The sequence below is a fragment of the Harmonia axyridis genome, chromosome 1 (genome assembly GCF_914767665.1).
Source record: "Harmonia axyridis chromosome 1, icHarAxyr1.1, whole genome shotgun sequence".
NCBI classification, from domain to species: Eukaryota; Metazoa; Arthropoda; class Insecta; order Coleoptera; family Coccinellidae; genus Harmonia; species Harmonia axyridis.
This window is the reverse complement of record NC_059501.1, coordinates 70,318,012-70,341,798: the sequence shown is the minus strand read 5'-3', so window position 1 is coordinate 70,341,798 and position 23,787 is coordinate 70,318,012. Positions and strand designations below refer to the sequence as shown.

Below are 23,787 nucleotides of genomic sequence, written 5' to 3'. Positions count from 1 at the left end.
ACTATGGTCCAAACTGAAAACTTACATGAATTTCCATCAACATAACAGTGGTAGAACGCCTGATATTGAAATACCGCGAGAATTCACAATACGCAAGGCGTATTTTTTATCTGGAAAACCTGAATTTTTTATCAGACTATCTACGGATCAAATAGTATACCCATACTAAATTTCATTAAAATCATATAAGAATTGTGAAAATTAAGGCTTTAGCAAGGACCTGATACCAAAGTTGTTTAGGACTGTCTCTGAAGCGTAGTTTGCGAGTTGAAATGTTCAAATCTATCGATAATACCGAAACCGACAGAAGCCAACATTCGGCACCAAATCCTCGCAGAATATACATCGCAAATGCCGAATAACCAATGTTAATCCAATATTATGTCCATGCAGAAATAATATCACGAAATATATGAACTTCTCCTTGAACTCCGGGAAGCCTTACACATAAATCATACCCCAACGCTAACGTATTTATGAATTCGGAAGATCCCCATGTTAATTAACATTCGAAGACGGGATAATTGGGGAAAAGAGGGAAAACTCCCGATGCGCGCCGGGGTTGCGCACACCCACGACCGGAAAATGCGCCAGCTCTGCCATCCTATCGCAGGGTTTTGCCAAGATCTTGACGTTTTACTCCAAAAACGAAAATCAATATGTGTAGTGGAATTTCGGGCAAACACTCTGGCCGTGTTTAGTTTTCGATCATAGTTCAAAGGCTGTGGAATGGGGAAAAGACAGGTTTTTCCGACGGAAAACTCGTTTACGGTGTCGACACTGACTGTTTTTCATGAATCTTGTGTTTGGGATCTGTGTGAATTGTGAACGAGGACAAAATGCATTTACATTTCGAAAAAACCATCAATTCCAAAAGTGACTGCTCCATTTTATCTTTGACATGGATGGGTAAAGTGCCAGATGAAATACCAGAGGTAAACTATATTTGATTATTTAATCCGAAAGAAAATTCTTCCGGTTCCCTGAAACTACATATTATTTAATGATTTTAGAGAGTTGATTATTCGAAATAATAACTGTTTGTTTAGTTTTCAAGATCTTTTCTTTCTTTCATTTATTTATTGTTTAAACGAAGCATCAAATCCAACCATTTTTGATTTTAATGCAAAAGTGTTTATCAGGGATCTAAAATGAATAAAATAAAGAAAGACTATGAGGAGATGATTGAATAACGAAGAACAATACGGAAAAATTGAAACATTATCGAACTAGAACTAAAAAGAAGCTATAGGTAAACTATAGAACTAGAAATAAAAATAATTAAAAACTTTAAACCACTAGAGAGATGTTGATAATTAACAGTAATCTGTTGAATATTGATTGAAAAGAAAAAATCATCAATGAGAATTATGGTGTCCACACTGATTGCTTTTCATGAATCTATAGTGTTTGGGATCTCTGTGAATTGTGAACGAGGACAAAATGCATTTACATTTCGAAAAAACCATCAATTCCAAAAGTGACTGCTCCATTTTATCTTTGACATGGATGGGTAATGTGCCAGATGGAATACCAGAGGTAAAATATATTTTATTATTTAATCCGAAAGAAAATTCTTCCGGTTCCCTGAAACTACATATTTAATGATTCTAGAGAGTTGATTATTCGAAATAATAACTGTTTGTTTAGTTTTTAAGATCTTTTCTTTCATTCATTTATTTATTGTTTAAACGAAGCATCAAATCCAACCATTTTTGATTTTAATGCAAAAGTATTTATCAGGGGTCTAAAATTAATAAAATAAAGAAAAACTATAAGAAGAAGATTGAATCAGAAAGAACAATACGGAAAAATTAAAACAGTATCGAACTAGAACTGAAAAGAAGCTATAGGCAAACTATAGAACTAGAAATAAAAAATAATTAAAAACTTTAAACAACTAGAAAGATGTTGATAATTAACAGCAATCTGTTGAATATTGATTGAATAGAAAAAATCATCAATGAGAGTAATGGAAGTGTCCACACTGATTGCTTTGCATGAATCTATAGCGTTTGGGATCTGTGTGAATTGTGAACGAGGACAAAATGCATTTACATTTCGAAAAAAACCATCCATTCCAAAAGTGCTTGCTCCAATTTATCTTTAACATGGCTGGGTAAAGTGCCAGATGAAATACTAGAGGAAAACTATATTTGATTATTCCGTCCGAAAGAAAATTTTTCTGGTTCGCTAAAAATACATATTCAATGATTCTATAGAGTTGATAAATTGAAATAATAACTGTTTGCTTAGTTTTCAAGATTTTTTTCATATTATCATTCATTTTTTTATTGTTTAAACGAAGCAACAAAGCCAATCAGTTTCGATTTTAATGCGAAATTATTTATCAGGGATCCTAATCGAATTACATATAGAAAACACTATAAGAATAAGATTGAATAACAAAGAAAAATACAAAAAATTGAAACCCTATCGAACTATCTGTGAGTGTAAATGAAAATTATTATAAAAACAAATACAAAATAATTCAAAACTTCAAACGAATAGAAAGATGTTGGTAATTAATAGTAATCTGTTGAATATCGATTGAAAAGCAAAAATCATCAATGACAATAATGGAAGTGTCGACAATGACTGCTTTTCATGAATCTATATTTGGAATCTGTTTAAATTGTGAAGGAGGACAAAAATTCCAAAAGTGACTTCTCCATTTTATCTTTGACATGGATGTGTAAGTGCCAGATGAAATACCAGAGGTAAACTATATTTGATTATTCCACCCGAAAGAAAATTCTTCTGGTTCGCTAAAAGTACATATTTAATGAATCTATAGAGTTGATTAATTGAAATAATAACTGTTTGTTTAGTTTTGAAGATCTTTTCATACTATCATTCATTTTTTATTGTTTGAACGAAGCAACAAAGCCAACCAGTTTGGATTTTAATGCAAAAGTATTCATTAGGGATCTGCAATGAATATAATATAGAAAACGCTATAAGAAAAATATTGAATAACAACGAAAAATACGGAAAAATTGTTACATTACCGAACTATCTGTTAGTATATATGCGGGGATTTGTAAATTAAATATGTCAAGAATGGACTAATGTCAGTTTGATAATTTTGTAATAGAGTTATAACAAACATACCATTGAAACTCTATAATTCCTTACAACGATAAGAACATATAAATTTTGGAGAATTTCGACATTTCTTATCAAGGAACCACAGTGGATCAGAGGCTGGAATAGGAAGTTGCAATTTTACAAAAAAAGTCTTTCATTCAACAACGCAAATGACTTCGAATGCTCTGGTCTGTTAGAAGAGGCTGAGAAGAAAAAGATAGTCAACTACATCATGATAAGGAGTTATTGGAAAAATAAACCAAGTTGGAAAAATTATGTGACAAACTGATCAACAAAATCGAAGACAATGATATAAAATAGACATAAATAGAAAGATATTGAGAACTGTCTAGAATCTAAATCATTGAATTTACCGAGCTTCTGGAAGAAACAACCCGAACTTTAGTTGGATGTAGTAGAAACTATTTTCAAAATAAACCAAATCACTTCAAACCAAATCAAATGTAGCAAAGTAATATCAGTTTAAATAATTCAAAACTTTGAACAACTAGAAAGATGTTGATTATTAATCGTGATCTGTTGAATATTGTATGAAAGGAAAAAATCTTCAATGAGAACAATGGAAAGCTGCAACAGTAATTACACACCAACCTAATTGAAAATAAGTACTGCACTACTTAAGAATAATTTATTTGCATACCTCCTCAGTTATTTTCAATATTAATTAGGAAATTGCTCCTTTCGAAATTAACAATTAACAATCATAATTTTGAAATTATAAAATAACCATTTTGTGTAATCGTTATCTCTATTATGTAGATTAGTGGAATGTTTAATTGATTCGGTCCATACTTTATTGTATTATTAATTGATTAAATGTTATAAAATTTAATATTTATTAAGAAATTTTTCTAGAAAATCACTTTAAAACCTGTCCGAATTTGATGAAATATCAACTTTTTTAAATGTACGGAGTGAGTTGCGTTTACCTAAATTAAAGTATTTCAGTAGACAACAGCATTACAAGATTGAAAATAACGTACTGCGGAGTGCTCATTTTTAGGAGAAAAGGACGAGCAAGCATTGCTACAATTATTGGCACAGTTTGTTTTTTTGTTATTAAAAACAATTCAGCCTATTCGTAAATTGCTATTAACTGAATTTCATTTGTATCAGTTGAATTCTGACAAAATAATCGCAAAATACTATTTTTTAAAGGTTTTGGCTGGTGTGATTTAACGTCTCAGGGGTACATTCTAAGGTGTTGGTTTAAATGAAATTTTGAGCATATTTCAACCTCTACAAACACGCCCTGAAATAAATTAACAGCCTGTATATTCCCGCCATCTATTCCCTAAGAAAACACTCCCTTACTTCGATTTGTTTGTATCGACATACAAAAGGGAGATAAGAGTAAGACACAATAAGGGGTGACCACAACAATAGAGACCCTCGATATATAAATTACTAAATTATGAGTTTGGTTGAATCATCTTTCCTACAAATTTCTGAAAGAATTAATGGATTGATGGTAATAGAGGATTCACTGTGATTACAATATACAGGGTGTTCGTGAATTAGGAAGATGAACTTCAGTGGGTGATTCTGCATGAAAAAATAATTATAGTTTGCTATATAATTTTTAATAAAATAAAACAAAATTATTTCCACTGGATTAATCCAGAGGATTAGTTTTTCCAAAACTGACTCTTTTTTGGTGAATTGCTCATTCATTTTGTGATAAAAAATCTTTCATGTTTTTTTGTCGTATGTGCCTCCATTTTACACAAAAAAATAAAACATCTCAAATTAAATTCTTAAAACCATCATCAAGAGCTGCAGGGTGGGTCAAGGTTTCATTTTGAATAGCTCTCTATCTTGACAGCTGTCACTTTTGAAGCTGTCTTCTTTTGATATTTGGCAAGTAAAAACTAGGACATTACTTGAGTAAATAATACGCTTCAACAAAGCATTAAAATTACTCAAATTCGTCACAAAAATGGTGAAAATTTCGCAGAGTTCGCAAAACTAAACTACTTTTGGATCGACGTGAAGCAACTTCTCGGGCAGTAATAGTGAAACTGGTGGAAACATTTGAGCTGTTGGGGCAAATTAGTGATAAGACAAATTGAAACCGTGTGCGTCGCTCAAGAACAACTCGGAATATTGCTGCTGTAGCCTGTAGTGTTGACGAACACTCTAAAATGCTACCGACCTTATGATTAATGATATTTATGGCCAGAATTGGAAGATATTGATGTGGACGACGTTTATTTCAACAAGATAGTGCTACGTGTCACACAAACAATGAAATAATCGCAATATAAGTTTTCTGACCGTTTTATTTCCCGAAGAGATTATTAGAATTGGGCACCAAGATCTTGCAATTTAACACCTTTGGACCACGTGCAAGTTAAGGTCTATGCCAATGCTCCACAATCGATTATAGACCTTAAGGATGAAATTCGTTTAGTTATCGATGAAATACCGCTAATGTGTAAATTGGTCATGGACAATTTCATTGAAAGGATATGATTTCTATCGTTAAATGCATCCTTTTCTCTTACAAAGAAATGAAAATCTGTGGATTCCTCTCGGACTTTACTCTTTTTTTAATATAAAAATGAAACCTATCATTGGAAAACCCTTTATATACGTAAATAATTTTATATGGCTTTCTAATGCAGTTTTAATTGACACATGAATGAACGAGTGTCCAAAAGCTCCTGACTTCAAGTCTGCGCTTTCCTCATATTTTAAAATGGTCTCAGAGGGTGCAATTTGCGCATGAAGAACGAGTCAAATATTAATTAAACCCCTGTATATTCCTTTGTATATTTTGTTTTAATGGAGCAATTCTCCGATAAGTTCTTGGCATAGCATAGCAGTATATGCGGAACAAAATTAAATTAAGAATTATTTTCATTATAGGATGAAGGCTGGAAACTAAACAGGACCAACTACTACCAAGAGGGTTGGCTTGCTACTGGCAATGTTCGGGGAATTGTTGGTGTGACATTCACAACCAGTCACTGTAAGAAAAATGTTGATTATCCACTGAGAACCAACCACAACCTTAGGGGGCACAGATCTGAGGTAAGTTAAAAAGAAACAAACAAGAAAAGATGCGTAATCAACACAATTTTTACGAAAGTATTTATGTTGCATAATGAAATTTTCGAGAAAATCAATGTTACAATGATTTTAATATAGAGGATTTGAAAACTAGGATTACAAATGAATGTAACAATATTATTCAATAAAATTTCACTAAGGTCCAACGAGAATTTATTGACTGTCTTGGATACTGCGTGGCTTAAAAAAGGACTTCAGTTCGAACATTTGATCAATATTATAACGATTTTAAAGTTGATTGAAGAAACTAATTGATGAGATGTTCAAACTATTCTTTCTGAGCCTGGTAGTATCCAAGACGGTCAATAAATTCTCGTTGAACCTTAGTGAAAGATCGTCGAGTAGTTTTGTTACATCCATTTGTAATCCTAGTTCTCAGTTAATCGATATTTAAATCATTATAATATTCATTTTCTCGAAAATTACCTTATGTAAAATGAAAACACTACCACAAAAACTTCAAAAGATGCACATCTTGAAATAAAGGTTGACGTGTCCTCGGATTTTATCGAAAAGCTTTCCCTTTTCTAGATAATGAATTTATTCTTTAATTTATGTACACACTGTATTTCGAAGAAGACTGAAATTTCTGTGGAAACCAAATAAGAACCAATTTGAATATCCATACCAATTCTTTAGCATGGAACAAGAAAAACGCGAGACGTTTGCTTGCTCAAAACGAATGCTTAATCCTAAAAAGCTGAATTTTATATGAGATCATCAACCGAACACCAGTAATATATTCAAACGAAATTGAGTGAGAATTTCATTTCAGATGTAATGGCTGTTACAAAGGTACTAGGGATTCATCAAGCCAAATAGCTTGACATTTCAACCAACTACTTAATTTGAAAATCAAGATCGTGAAAAATTATAAACTTGAGCTTGAGTTGACTTGATTTTAGATATTTATTGCTTGACTTGATATCAATCTACTTGATATTACTTGAGTTTGATATGCACGCGTCGCATGACATATATTCCTGCAATCTCGTGCGCGCTAGACTGAATAAGGGGATTCCTCGAGCGCTGAGAGACTGACACATTCACCAGTGTGACTTAGTAGTTTTCTCACATTTCTATGAAATATATCGGTAGATTTTGGTAGTTTCAGAATAGTTATTTATAATACAAGTGCAGAAGGCATTGATATTCTTCCACGAGTTCAAAATTCAAAAACGAGCCACGAAGTGGCGAGTTTTGGAATGAACGAGTGGTAGAATGAGCCTTCTGTACGAGTATTATACATTATTTTCTCTAATTCATTGCATTTTCATTGAAATTATTGAAATATTTCCATAAATATAATTTAGTGATTTTTGCATTGAAAAAATGTTGGTTGGCAGAACTGATTTCTTTAAGGCAAATTGATGAATTGACAGATAAAGCCATGGCGGAAAGTTCGGAGTTCCAACATAGAATAATAAAATATAACCATGAAAACTGTGCGTTTCTGATATATTCTCGCACGATGTTGTTCTACAAGAATTGGAAGAATGAACGGAATAACCACAGAATTAGAGAAATATCTTTCCAAACTTGGCCAAAATGATCAGGGAATTTTTATCAACGCCAGCATCTTCAGCTTCCGTTGAAAAACAATTTGGCAGAGCTGCTCTTACAGTTACAAAAATCCGCAATAGATTAGGCGACAAATATATAACATGACTCAAGTGTCTCAGATCCTGGATGGGAAATTATTAAATCAAACAAAGCCTGGAAGTTTTTCAATATTAAGAAACTTTATTTTTTAATTATTTTTTATTTTGTACTGATTTGATAAGTGTTTTTTGCAAGGTTCCTTCTTTAATTGATGTGACTATACACAATAAAACTGCTAAAAATCAAGTAGCTTGATATTATTCAAGTACTTGATAAATGAATACTTGACTTGACTTGAGATTCAAAAACTAGTACTTGACTTGAAATCAAGTCAAACTCAAGCCAAGTAGCTTGAATATCAAGCTGTGGATCCCTAAAGGATACGCGGATACACATGCCGACATGTAGGCGCGAAATAAAAGTTCTTCAGAAGGATCTAAAAAGCAATTTTAAAATTATTGAAATTTTTTCATCCCAAAAATGGTCATGAAGCAATAGCTCCGACTCGTAGCCTCTATGTCTATGCCTCAACCTTGTTGCGTGTGCTTTAATGACTCAGTTATAAACTAGTATCATAATCTAATCAATTTGTGATCTATAAAAAAAGAGTAAAACATAATAGTATTATTTTACTCATTTTTATGGATCACATTTTGATTAGATTCCATCAATTATTGATCATTCTAACGTTCCATTGAGAAATAATGAGGCGTCATCTCAATTCTAATGATTTTGACTTTGTTCAATGAATTTTTGAAGATTATGCAAATTCGGAACTTTCACCAAATTTGGAAATATCATTGTTATCTATGCTTACATAATTAAAATAAGTAGGTATGCTATCACGAGGACAGATATGATTCAGTGACGTAGCCAATATTTAAATTAGATAAATTTTGGCTACCCCTCTCAATCAATTTATCATCTTGGAGATATCGGGAAAGTACAAATTCTTACGTAATCCAGATAATTCTTTTGAAGTCCAACCTTGGGAATTATTCAAGGTTTCAAATATGTTACCCCTAACTAAATTCCACATTCTTTCGAAATAAAGAACCTGAAATTCGACATGCTATAAAAACAAAAATGATACTTTCCAATAAATGTCATTTATCACTTTTATGAAACAATTTTCATGATATATGAAAAAGATGATACCTATACAGGGTTATTCACAGCGATGCCCTATTAGACGTTCAAATAGCACACCCAGTATATTATTCCATAATTAAATAGCTTTTTTGATGACAATTTTAGCTATATGCCATTATAACTTGGGTATAAACTCGACGTATTATGAGTTGATGGGATTCTTGAAAAAAAATGGTGGCGAGAGGGACTCACATTTTTTGAATATTCCTGCAGGAATTTTTTTCTCGAAAAAACGTATTTCATTTTATATTCGGCAAATACATAGTATTATAAGAGTGTTTGCAGTTCGGATCAAAAATGTACAGGTTGTTTATAAAAAGATCATGAACTTGTACAACTCAAATTAATCAAAACTCAAGATTTTCAAATTAAAACCTATAATTTTTATTATTTCAGTCGATTCTACGTATAAAACTAGTGGGGGTTATTTAAGCAAACTCTATACCTGAAATTAATATTTCAACAGAGATCGAGGAAGAACTTTAAATGAGTAAAAACCGCAATTCCTCTAACTGTGTGGATTAATCTGGTACTTCCGGAAAATACACAAAGAAACTAAAATTCGAAAAAATGGCATTATATTCTCGACTGCCGTCTCGACTTCAAAAACACTGTCGAAGATACGGATTTTTCGTCTTGTGCAATAAATAATATGTAAATCTAAAGTGAAAAAAAAGTAACATATTGTTTAAAATGTCCTGTTTATTAGTTGGATGGCAATGACAATTATAAATACAGAAAAATATATACAATATATACAAAAAAATCAATGATTATTAGGTACATATGAAAATGAATAAGGTATAATTGATTCTTCATAGAATCAATCATTAGGCATACGTATTATCACATTATTTTGGGTACAAGCCCAAATACAACTAGAGTATGACACATTTCAAGATGGATAATTATTAAAACGAGTATTATTGACAAACTTTTTGTTTTGTCCTCGAGTCAAATAATTCCTAATTAAAATTTAAATTCAACATTGTTGAAAGTATATTATATATCAATGATTAGATATCATTATATGTTACATTCCAAGAGTGTTGAATTTCTAAATTCTGAGAAACTTTTTACCTATCTAGATGAGAAATGAAAACATAACAGTGAAGCTAATTTCTAAGGAACTGGCTAATGAATTTCACTTGGTTTTGTATATCAGGAACTTGAGTACTTAATATTATGAAGAAAGTTTGAAAGAATTATTCATACAATATCATACCCGGTTTTTGTATATCTTTCGGTCCTAAAAAACTTGCAATATGTTCTATACACAAATGGGGCAATTTATCTCCTAGGATTGTTTCAACAATTCGATAAGAAAGTGCCTCATGATCCATTTGTTTTATTTCACTATGTACAATTTTCCACACGTCACGATAATAGCTGACGCATTTTAACCTGTCACTGTGCACAAATCGATAGAGAGTGATATCATTGATAGCCTTCCTTCTCTTTTTTTTGTTGCATAATACGTCATAATAAGATATTGTTGAATTTTCCTGTAGTTTCATCTTTTGCATGTTTGTCATTTCATTTTCATATCTTGAAGTGCACTTTCTAAAAAACTCTAAAGAACGTGTTTGTTTTAGAATTGATTCATTCACTGGCAAGCCTCTATGTATTCTCAAGACTATGTGCTTGATGAATATGTCTATGACGGACCTGTCGTACACTTGTGCAGCCACATCGAAGGCTGTTGCATTATAGTTGTTCACTAGGTTCATATCTGCCCCATATTCTATTAAAATACCTACTAGAGTTGGGTTACCTTTCGCTGCAAAATGCAATGGGGTGTTACCTGCTGTGTTTCTACAATTAGGATCCAATCCTTTTTCCAACAGCGCCCTAGCTAAAGTCGTAGTCACGTGTAGTCCTACGTTTTGCTCCAACATGGCAATATTGTGTAGACAGTTATTTCCCACAGAATTCAAGTTGTTGGGGTTGCTTCCATGCTCCAGCAGTTTCATTATAACATGAGTGTTCGTTGGTGCGATCATTACCATTATCTGCAATATTGTGTTTCCCAAAATCTCTCTGGCATCGATCTCGGGTTTGTATTTGAGTATCTCATCCAGGCAAGTAGTTTTGTTTCTTGAAACCATGAGCATATGGAAAGGCCTCAAACCATGGAATCCTACAACATTAATATCACCATCTTTTTCCATAAGGAGTCTTATCAAGTTGGGATATCCGTATTTTACTGCAAAATGTACTGGTGTGAAACCGTCTTTGTTCATGATGTTCACATTGACATTTTTCCTTTTGAGCAATTTTATTACTTTTCTTTCATCTCCGATTTTCACAGCTTCATGTAGAGGAGTTGTTACTGGAGGTTCATCCGGATTTTGATTTTGCTTTCGGAAGCAGGGGAAGAAATCAAGGAACTGTAAAAAAAATTATTTTTAGAATATTAAGAAATGGATGTAGATATTGATTTTGAAAATTGTTGTTCTTTTCAGAAACCCAAAGCATGTTCCAGTTGGAAGATGTGTAGGCTTTATTATATAAATATATGTCTCTTTTTATGACAGTGTTAACAAGAGTATAAAATGTTATAAGGAAACATGTATTTCAGAATAGGAAAATGTAAACCGAAAAAAAATTGGATTTTGAATAGTTAATTTAATTTCAGAAACACGAAATAGAAATTCAGATTAGGAAGTTGGAATTCAGAAAAACTAAGCTGTATTTCAGAATAGTGAATTGAATTTCAGAAACAGGAAATCATATTTCAGAAAAGGAAAATTATATTTCAAAGGTAATCAATTAAATTTCAGATAATGTAGGTGTGATAGTTACTATCATAGTGAAAGTGAGCCTTAATATTTTATGAAAATTTTTTTCTATTCTACATAAAATTTCTAGGAACAATTCCTGTTTATCTTTTCGGGATGAGCGGATATTCATTTATATCAAAATCTAATAGATTTTAATTGGGAAATTTTATTTTGAGCGCTAATTCATTCGCGCGCCTATTGCGCTTCTGGAGACCATATAACTGGATGTCATTGTTGTCAGTTAGTTAATCTGGATGAAGTGATTATACAATTCTCCTGAAATTCTTTATAAACTTTCGGGATATGTTTTTATATGAACAAACTTAGCCTGAACCATCATTGTTATGGAAATATTTTTTCATTCGATATTCGAATATTGCAGACACCATAACGAATTGCGATGTTTGAGTAACAAGTGCTTAAAAAATAATTCAGTAATGATAGAGAGGAAGTATTCCTGAAAAAATTGAATGGTAATATATAGGTAATTCATTTTTCATTTTGGGTTGAGCAAAATTGCAGAACCATCCATAAATTTTAATTTGTTTGAAATATTATCAATACTAGTCACTAAATAAATGGATAGATATGAATAGACATAATGAGTAGCTGAATACTGAAAAGTAGGTAATAATGAATAAGAACGTTTTGTAATTATTTGCTCAACTATTCCCATAAAAGAAAAAAAATGCTAAACGCCCCAAAAGATTCATAGTTTGAAATTTGAGAAATGTAGAATCCAAAAATAGAAAAACAAAAATTACTATTTTCTTAAACTACATTGAGCATGAAATTGGGTGCACATTTTGAAGTTATTAATTCGTACAAATTCTGTTCGCTCTAGGTATTCACTTATTACAAAAAAATTTTATTGATTTTTCTATATGATTTTCTCATGAGGTTTGTGATATTCTTAAATCAAGATGAAACAATCAACTATAACATAAAATTAGTCGATTAGTCAAAATATATGCGTTATTAATCAAACTATTTATGTAAGCTGTTATATTTCATTTCAATAATGATATAGGTACCTATAAGTGTTTGCTTTGTTTCATTAGATGTTGAATTTTTTACGTTTGAAAAATTTTTCAATGTAATACGAATAATCATATTATACTTATCTCAAAAATTATAAGAAATATAGTTTATCATTCTTGACTTGAAATGAACTCAACAGGAACTATCGAAGAATTGAAATATGCAGTTTTCATCTTCATTCACTGAGTATTAAGTATAAAATGAAAAATCAAACCAATTAGAACTTGAAGCTAAGATGAATTAACAAATAAAATTATTAATATGTATGAAAGTCTATCAATATTTACTCACGTTTTCAAGCCGACTTGACAGATTATTACCCATGCTAAAATTCTTTCCGAGATATTTCGATATTTTTTAAGAACGCACGTTTAAACACTGATCACACTCAAATAGTTGCTGACAAAATTCTGTTGTTGCATTGAATGAAAAAAGGTTTCTGTCCATGGTTTTACTTAAAATCTAGAAAATTATCGGAAATATAGGAAGTCATTAAGATCCCATTTATTTGTATTCCCCACCAAAATTACCAAAACTAGAAGAACTGAATTCAATGGGTTTGAATTATGGAACAAATGGTTTCAGACGAAATGTTCCTAATATATCTTAATGACAAGTTACAGATGATAATTGTCACCTTAAAATATTTGAATACAATAAGTCTCCGTCTGCCTTATTCTGTGCAGAGAACATTAGTAGGATTGAAGAATGACTGGTACATGGAGATTTGCGAAATTGCTTCAAATGTATTCATTCAACACTATCATATCAAGAAAACTATTTCTTAAGTGATAGGCAGTTTCTCTATACCACTTGTAAAGAAGAAGTGTATTGAGTACTGAGTTTGAATAACAATATGTAGGGGAGACAGTCTTGAAATATACGAAATATAAATTTTTTATATCAAAATGAAACCTCTTATCGCAGAATTATTGTATGAAGAGAAAGCGAGTATTGGAGATGACGAAAACGTTGTAAAAAATCCATTAATTAATAATCTTGATATATACGAAATATTAATTTTTTATATCAGAATAGAACCTTTTATCGCTGGATAGTTCCGTATCTAGGACGTAGCAAAGGTGGCACTTGCCACAAGCGCAAGGTCCTCAGGGGCGCCCAAAAATATCGGAAGAAAAAAATATTAATCAAATATTTTTTGAATAAAAATAAGTAAATATATACAGGGTGTTTATAAATAGTTGCGAAAAAAATAATGAAAATAATGATAAGCAACAATTTGCATGTTTGAATAGAATATAACGGATAATAAAAAATAAATAAAAAAAATAGATAATAGAAAAATCTGAATTCCTCATACCCAGCGGCATTCAAAATTACCCCATGTATGTTCTCCAATTTTTTCTATTTTCGAATTATAATTTTCTCATTAGTTTCCTATCCTACCATCTTTAAAAATTCATATATTTTTTTGTAGTATGAAGGTATTCCCAGTCTTAATTTGTGAAATTATAGTCGTTATTTTCATACGTGAAATAATGAACTTTCTAACATTGCTCCAAGTCACTCAGAATTTAAGTTTTTTGTAAAAAAATTAGAAAAGCTGAAAGCATAATTGAAGAAGAATCTTCAAGCGCCTGTAGATAGGTAAAACATAACCCTTCAAGACATTATCGACTATATATTCAAGTCGGAGAATGACATTTCTAAAATTTGTTGTTATGACGAATTATTTTACTCTAATTTGTTTCTATTTTGAATTTTAACAAATTATCAATTTCAATTTGCAATTTTTAGAATGATAAAAATGATATATTTTAAGTTATATCCACCTTCAAATAATATACGTCGAGTACTAATTTTTCTAAGTTTTGGATAGTCTAGGAACCTCCTAAATTTCAAAGTAAACCCTTTTGCATTTCGAATTGAAGTTGAAAATTCGAGCGTATCTCATTAAAAACTTAGATTCTTCATTTGGATACTATTTTGAGTAACTTGCCACAATGTTAGAAAGTTCATTATTTTACGTTTATGTAAGTTATATTCTTCTCTTGTATATCGAAGTTAATAACTATAATTCGATGTCTGTATCTATATACAGGCTTTATTAACTTAACATTCATCAAAGTAGGTATTACAAGAAATACCTTATCTAAAAACAGAAATCGGAAATTGAAACTATTAATAAATACTACTTATGAAAATCTGAATATACCAACTGTCAACGAAAAATCATAAAAGTGAAACATGTTCACTTAGATTCCTCGTCTAAGGAAATAGGAGTTTCACTTTCACATATATGAAAGTTATATTCGAGATGATCATGTCACAAAACTAAAAATTCCTACTATAAAAAGATATGAATTTTTGAAGGTGGAAGGGTCTCGGGAAGGGTAGATAACCCGAAAACTACAAAAAATCTCTGAACATACATGGAGTATTTTCGAATAACCCTGAGTATGAGGAATTCATTTTTTTACGTAAACACTATTTAGACAACTTAATATGGATTTTGATGTACTTATCACATTATGTAAAAGTGTAATCCACAGTTCCTCAGACGGGGAATCTAAGTGAACATGTTTCACTTTTATGACTTTTCTTTGACAGTTTTTATATTCACATTTTTTTTTTGTGACATGAATGTCTCGAATATAACTTTGTTATATGTGAAAGTTAAGCTCACATTTCCTTAGGAGGAATCTAAGTGAACATTTTTCACTTTCATAACTTTTCCTTGACAATTTGTATATTCAAATTTTCTCTTTTATCATAAGTAGTATTTAGTAATAGCTTTAGTTTCCAATTTATAAGATTGTTATTCTCTTCTTTTGTGTATCGACGTTAAAAACAATAATTCGATGTCTATTTCTATTAACAGGCTTTATTAATAATAATAATAACCGTCTTTATTAGGCGAAAGTTCAGCTAAAGCTATTCTTACACTTTTACTTTTTTAAAAATTAACATAACACTCATCAAAGTATTTCAAGAAATATCTTGCCTATAAACAGGAATCGGAAATTAAAGCTATTACTAAATACTACTTATGATAAAAGAGAAAATTTGAATATACAAATTGTCAACGAAAAGTTATGAAAAGTGTTCACTTAAATTCCATCTAAGGAAATGTTAGCTTCACTTTTACATATAAGAAATTTATATTCGAGACAATCTTGTCACAAAAAAAAAACTGAAAAAATATACCTACTACAAAAAGGTGGTGGTGTAGATAACTCGATAACTACAAAAAATCTCGGAACATACATGGAGTATTTTCGAATACCCCTTAGTATGAAGAATTCAATTTTTTATTGACGTATACACTATTTCGACAACTTAATATGGCATTTGATGTACTTACCGCATTTGTCAATAACTCGTGTCTTCGCACTATGTCAAGTGTATTCAAATCTGACTGGAGCGTATCATAGATCCAGTAATTGTCCATACTGATGTTTCTTCTCCACAAAATCACAAAATGATGAATAAATCAATATAATTAATTCTAAACTTATCCTTGAATATTTTCACAGAGATATACTGTGTTTCTTTTCAGGGTTTTCCGATATTTAATGAAAAAAATATTTAAATTCTTTTTTAAACTCACTCAGTCTTCAGGACACTAGACTAGATGTTATAACGGCAATCGACGAAATTATTATGTTGGAACTGAGTAGGTACTTGCTATTTATACAAATATCATTCGAAAATTGTGTTTTGAAAATCAAAATAATATCGTTAGGGGTCATTTTGAGAACATTATTCATCATTTACTGAATCATATAGATAACCACCTACTAATGAGGAACGTAATACTAGAAAACAAAACTGTTGCTTTCCAAACTACCTCAGATAACCCATTTACCGCCCTAACAGAAACAGGGGCGTGGAAATGTGGGGTAATTAACCCCCCCCCAAGATTTCCAAAATTTAAAATTTCAGAATTCTCGCAAAACGAAGAATGGAAATATTTCCATGAACTGAACGAATAATCATTTTAATTCTCTTTGAAATCGACACGGCAGTAAAAAATCGGATCCTTTTATGGTTTATGAGTTTATAATCACTTTCAAGATGAATACTTTTTATCGAACTACGAGTACGTCTATGCCCAAGGTTTATTATTTTCTTTTACCTATCCGCTTGTCGGCATCGCCCCTTTGTTTTGCCATTCGTCATCGGTAGGTATACACTTGCCCGTTGTTTTCGGTTTTTTGCATAATTCTTGTCAAAAAGTTTCAATGCTACAGTTATCAAAGATCTGAACTGAGTTATTCGCATCGAGAAATTTAATGGGTTTCATTCACATTGCAATTTATTTGTGAAGACATCAGTTTTGAATTGACTATACTGGGAGTTCCTAAATTGGAGGTACAAACAATTTTAAGAGAAAAAGTACTATAACATGGGACGAAAAGCTTTGTTTTCGAGATACCGGGTTCTAAACTTTGATTTTCTCATAGCATCGTCCCTTCGTAAGATATGTAACCTAAATTTGGCATAGATATTCTAATTTAAAGTTTTCATCGTGTGATATGCTAATTTCCATTGCAAATCTACAGGATGATATTTTTTCTGGAAGAGAGTCCGCTTCTTTCCTTTAGAATTTATTTTTGTGAACCACTGGTAGTTTAGAAAAATGTAAAAAGGAACTCTGGTCCAGTACTATACATTTTGATTTTGTTGTTTTGTCGTATCGATTTCGAGAAAAAAATTCAAATAGCCCTTTATTAATCCTCAGGACAATCCAAGTTAATATGAAGCAATTAGTAAGCTGTGATAATTAAATTGATTATAAGTTCTGGTACTTATTAACCAAATCTATATCGGAGATTGATAAAAATTTTATGGTGGTATAAGCATCACAAAAAAAAGTACTACAAGAAACACCCTATATCTCGAAAACATAGCGTTTATGCTTTTGTTAATATGCCTTTTTTTTTCTTAAAATTACTCACTTTCATTTTTACCTCCAATTTAGGAACACTCTATATAAGGTATCAACAATAGAATCGGTAATAAAAAAATACTATTATTTCGAGTAATTTTTGGTTCAAACTTGGTTATCAAATCTTTCTTTTTCATATTACAGATATGAGTAAACTTAGTCGTCAACAAAAATTTGTTCGATTACACCCCAAGAAAAAAAAATCAAACTCTGTAGAATGCAATAAATTATTATTGGCCTATTGGGTAATCGGGGTCTTTTAGCAGGAAATGAAAAAATTGAAGGCATACTTTTAATTTTTTTTTAAAATAACATAAATTAAATATTCAATAACAAAAACCATCAATTTCAATCCTGTACAAAAAATTGAATTTATTTTAGGATTGCTGAGAAAAAATAAACATTTGTCTTTTCCCTTCATATTTACTCGTATTATCGTATCTCAGTACTCTCATATTTTTGAATAATAGATAGATTTTCTCTAGTTCGCTGAATATACCTTTTTCAAAATCACCTGAAACAAACGTACCCAGCGTCGAAAAATTCTTAAAAAATAAAAAATTATAGAGCTTATTTTCATTAACTTAATTTTACCTTAAGTCCTCAAATCCAAAGATTGAAATTGAACTTACTTTGCATATAAAAATGTTTTTCGTATAGAAAACATCGTTATTAAAAAAAAAAAAAATTATTTCAAATACAATGGTTGACTAATGCGTCTAAGCTCTAATTCTCTCCAATCAATATTCCTTAATTGATACTTTAATTCCCTCCTAATTGATTCACAATTCTTTCTTACTGAATAAACAAATTCAGCCCCCTTTATAGATTTTCTTATCTACATTCTTAGGTGAATAACAAATTAAAGAAAGGCAATTCATAAAGATGAAAGGCTGAATCTGCAATGGAATACATTTCAATATACACACCTTATGGGATGAAGGAAATGATCTATTTATTTGAAAGAGGTTCATATTATGTAATTATATATTAATAATAATATTGTTCATTCAGAATAAACATAAAAATTACAGTGGTATTTATTTCGCGAAATATTTACCTGTGCGTAATTAATATACATTAAAGGATTAAAAAAAATTATAATTGATTTTGATATGAAATGAAAACACTTCTTATATTTCTTAAGAATAATAAGATGGTTCTGCTAAATACATATACATAGTCGTTTATTCAATATATTGCATTTCTCTTAGTTATGAACATTTTCTCATTGTTAGCTGGGTGGTTGGTGAATTTGTATTCAGGGATTTAGTGGGAAAAATTAAATATAAATTTTTATTAAATGAGTATTAAAATTTATGACTTATTTTCATTTTGTTGTCACGAAGATAATTCTGGAAATAAATATTTTTGTTGCTGTTGTTGTATCAGACTATTTTTCAATTATTTTGCTAACGGGTCAGGAACGGATAGTGTGGATTAGTCCACCAAAACACATTGAAAGAAAGCTGAGCGAAAATATAAAAGTGAAAACCAAGTATGATTTATGATTGTGCTAATAATGCGGACGCCACAAGAGCTAAAAGGCCAATAACAAATAATAATTATATGTGATCGTTCAAACATACAATGCCATCCCTTTGGTTCAGGTCATAAAATCGGAATAATGTAACACTTCTTTCAACCCCCTTTGATTTTGCCGCTAATTGGGAATTTACTTTATGGATTTCAGAATGCATCTGGTTGCGATAAGAAAATATGCCTTCCTACATGGGGCTACCTGCATAAATACAAACAAAAGCGCTTCTAACCTCCATTGAAATCAAACAATTGAATTGAATTACCTTCTTATTCAATTCATTTCGACGATACTTTGGAATAAGGCAGGTATAAATTCCAAGAAGCAGATTTCAATTTATTAATGGGTACATACCTTCAGACCTTTCTTTTGGAATTCATCAAAGATTGAGGCAGAGGAACAAAAATTAACGAACCGAAGTTATAGATGAAAAGAAAAGGGCCCGAAGGAGGAAACTGCATTTTTACGAAACGTCAAAATATGAAACCCATTAACCAGTAAACCAGCGTTTATTGTTCATCTACATAATGCATTTTTGATGCACTCATAATGGAATTCAGTCATCGCAGTGTTGTTTAGTTTAGTTTAGGACATTGTCTGGTGATGATTTCCTAATATTTTTCCGAGAATGGTATTAATTTACGTAGTAAAAATTAATCGATATAGTAGGGATATCGACAAAATCCAATTCAAGGATTAAGTTCTTCGTTCTATGACAGATTTTATCTTATCTTATCCGGTAAAGAGTAATAAACTCCTTATTGATGGCTTACAGTCCACGTTTCAAAATGTAGAATCTGTTCTGAAAATTTTTAACTAGGTATGCCCATCTGTAGGTAATGCCAGGATTGAAAGATGTTTTTCGGCATTGAGAAGAGTGAAAAATTATTCGAGGAATAGCTTTTTTCAAGCAAATTCGAATGCATTGGCAAATTTGTTTATCGAACCTGAATCAGCCCAAAAAAAGTTTATTTTCTATGATAGTCAAATTTGCCAAATCTAAAACTAGAAAAGTTTCTTCATGAATTATCCAGATAGTTTTTTTTTCTTTAGTATCCGAAGAAAGTGTTTTTGATATTGTCATTTTTGTTTTAGATTTATATTTTAATTTTTTTCACATTAATTTCATTTTACCAATGTGTTTTATTTATTTCTTAATATTTGCATTACATATATTTTTTATTTTAATATTTTATTCTTCTTATATCATTTTATTTTAATATATATCCTTGTTGAAGTTATATTTTTAAATTTTATATATATGCACTTCATTTTGATTATTATGCTGCCTAAAACGATATCTTTTATCCTTGCATTGGAATCTTTTCGGGGGTATCTGAAAAATCTTTGATCTTGATCAAGGAGGCCCCAGATTTACTTTGCGCTTCGGGCCCCCAGTTGTCTTTGTCCGCCACTGGATTTAACCGTTGGTCTTTTCCAAGATCCTCAGATTCCCAAATTATATTTTTTGATAAAACTTCATGAAGATAATAACCCCATTACACTTATAGTATAACCACCAAGCATTAAATTACCCAGAGCTCTAATATCAATTATAAACAAAGAAACAAAATTTCATTCAATATACTCGATAAGAAATAGAGTTTAGAACTGATTGAGAAAATAAAATGTTTATCAACCTAACAACTCTAAATTTGTTTCTTTCGATGTGCAGAACTTATTTCCTAGCATTCCTCCAGTAGAAATCATTGAAATAATGAAAGAATTACTGGTTACAAATAATACAAATCCGATTAAGATTTAGAAATATGCCTCAGTCAAAATTACTTTCAATTGAATGAAACCATTTGTAAGTATGATGAAAGTTTGATCTTGAGTAACCCACTAACTCCAATCCTAGCAGAAATTTTCATGAATAACTAAGAAACCAAAATTCACTCCAACAATATGAGAAAATATTTCCTGAATTGGTATAGATACGTAGACGATATTATATGTTGCTTCAAAGGTACAAATAGACAAGTTTCTTTGTTTACAGAATTTATCAATAATATTCACCCAAGTATCAAATTCATTTCTGAAATCGAACATAATACTTAATACAGTTAACTTTCTTGATCTAACAATAACCAGAAATAAAAACTTTCATAGTTTCTGTTTTTTTCAGAAAATCTACACGTACCGATACTACCATCTATGCTACTTCTAAACACCCGTTAAATCAAAAAATGGCTGCATTCAATTGTATGATCCATAGATTCATCAATATACCTATGAATCATGCTAATTTTTGTAAATAATTTAATTAAATCAAACATATAGCTTCAAATAACGGTTACAACTCATATGTTATTGATCAAATTTTGGGTAATAAACAAAGAAAGCAAGCTCTAAGTCAAACATGCCCAATAGTAAATTATAATAATAATAATAATAATGATAAATAATCTTTATTTCAAAACAATTCAAGTTACAAACAAGAAGAGAAATGAAACAGTGTCAAAAAAGAAATGTGGTTCTTAATCATCCAAAGAATTCTTCCATACTATATGGTTCCATGTTCAATAATAAATTAAAAACTTTTTTTTTTGAAAGGTTTAAGTTGATCAATCTTTTGTATATCCTTTGGTAATTTATTAAAAAACTTTAAACAGCGGTACTCTGCTTGCTTTTGAGTTATTGAAAGGCTATGTTTTGGTAAATTGTATGATAGTGTTCTTGTATCATAATTTTTCTTGAGATTCAGATATGGAGAAAACAGATCTTTATGTTTATGAAAAAATATTAATATATAATAAAATATAGTATTGATACTAAATTTATTTCGTTAACTTATGTTAAAAATATTTCCGAAAAGATTGCTGAATACCTAAAGACAAAATTCGATTATATAATATCTTTCAAAACAAGAAACAATTAAGAGATGTTCATAAAAAACAATAAAGATAAAACTGAGAAAGAAAACAAATCCGGTGTCTTCAAGGAAGATGAAAGATCTTCCTGTTTGAAGAAAAGGAAAAGGAAAAACACCAAAAGAGTTATACATCTGATTCTGATAGTTTGTTTTCAACCTATGCAAATCATTTGGAAGAAAATAAGAGTATAAGATTAATACTCTTAGAACCCCTAGAAATGAACAGGTATAAAAATAATATGAATAATTTTTTATGATAGTCAAATTTCTAAAACTAGAAAAGTTCCTTTATGAATTATGCAGATAGTTTTTTTCTTAAGTGTCCGAAAAAAGTGTTTTTGATATTGTTAATTTTATTTTTTTGTTTCATTTATTTTTTTATATTATCATTTACATATATTTTCATTTTAATATTTATTATCCTCATATTTCATATAATTTTATTTTTCATGTTGATGAATTCATCTTTGGTTAAGTAATACATATTTTCAAATTTTCTATATATCTACTCCATTATGATTATTATGCATGAAAAGATTAGGGCCACTGCTATACATTTTGTAGCCCCGGCAAAATAAAATTTTGCCGTCCTGCTTTGCCTTTTTGATCTGGATTTTCTTTGAAGGGGCCTCTTATTCCTTCCAGGCATCTTTCAATTTCATATGCAAACATATTTTAGTTACCATGTTACCATGTTTTTTAACTTGAAATCACCTTGTCAAATCAATCAAAGGATGTTTGTCGATTTCATTAAAAAACGTCCTGAATTGTTTAAAAATATAGGGTTTCCTATAGTAAAAAATAAAAGATTTTAAGGGTGGATTTTAGTACCTACTTGTATTTTCATTGCTAGTTAAGAGCACCTATTCGATCTCTCAAAGGTACATTTTAGGACCTATAAAGTATTTTCATAACTATAATTGAGTGCGCCTATTCGATTTTAAAAAATGACTCTTGGCAATTTTGTTATTTTACTACAAAGAGTGATATTTCCTCTAAGAAAATATTTCATGTCAAAAAGTAGGTATTGTTTTATTAACCGACTTTACGCCCCTACAAATTGGCGCCCCGGCAAAAACGCCCACCCTCAATCTTGGAAAAAGTAAACCAAAACCTGGGATTGGGATACGACCGGATTCTGTCAATGTCAATTTATTATTGGGAATAATACACTAAAATCCGTTCGATATACTCCCTGGAACCGAATCGTTGGAGCCATTCGAAGCGATAATCCATTTCCTTCCTTTAACGAAAGTGCAAACTCAATTGTCGGCGAATTGAAATGGGCGGATCGAAAGAGAAGATTGATTTTTCATTTCCTCACTGGACATGTGGCTTTTCCAGAGATTACCAGATTGGGGAAACGGATTGCTCTCTATTGGCTTTCTCCGTTTTGGCGATGATATTTCAATTTAGCTCGGTGTAACTTTTAAAAGCGTAATGGCTTCCATTTCCTGTTCGATAGCTTTTTTTGCGGGTTTCTTAGGTTAGTTACGAGGCAGTTAGGATCGTTCAGATATCGATTTGTAAAAGAATGTCTTACTTTCTGGAAAGAACAATCATTCATGAAATAAACTTTTTTTTAAATTAAAAAAAAAATTTTCACTTTCGATTTTTTTTTATTGACATCAAATAATTCAAGACAACATATGTTATTATCATTTTTAATGCGATTCTGTAATTCCATTCCATGATC

At 30.6% G+C, this 23,787-nt stretch overlaps 1 protein-coding gene across 1 annotated transcript in view; it reads left to right on the top strand.

Annotated features, from left to right (window-relative positions):
- The first annotated feature begins 626 nt into the window (after positions 1-626).
- Positions 627-23,787, top strand: part of LOC123670755 (tubby-related protein 4) — a 46,506-nt gene continuing 23,345 nt past the window's right edge. The window contains exons 1-2 of the mRNA XM_045604300.1: positions 627-935; positions 5,983-6,147. Coding sequence (XP_045460256.1) covers positions 840-935; positions 5,983-6,147 — 261 coding nt within the window. The 5' untranslated portion in view covers positions 627-839. The remainder of the gene's footprint in view (positions 936-5,982; positions 6,148-23,787) is intronic.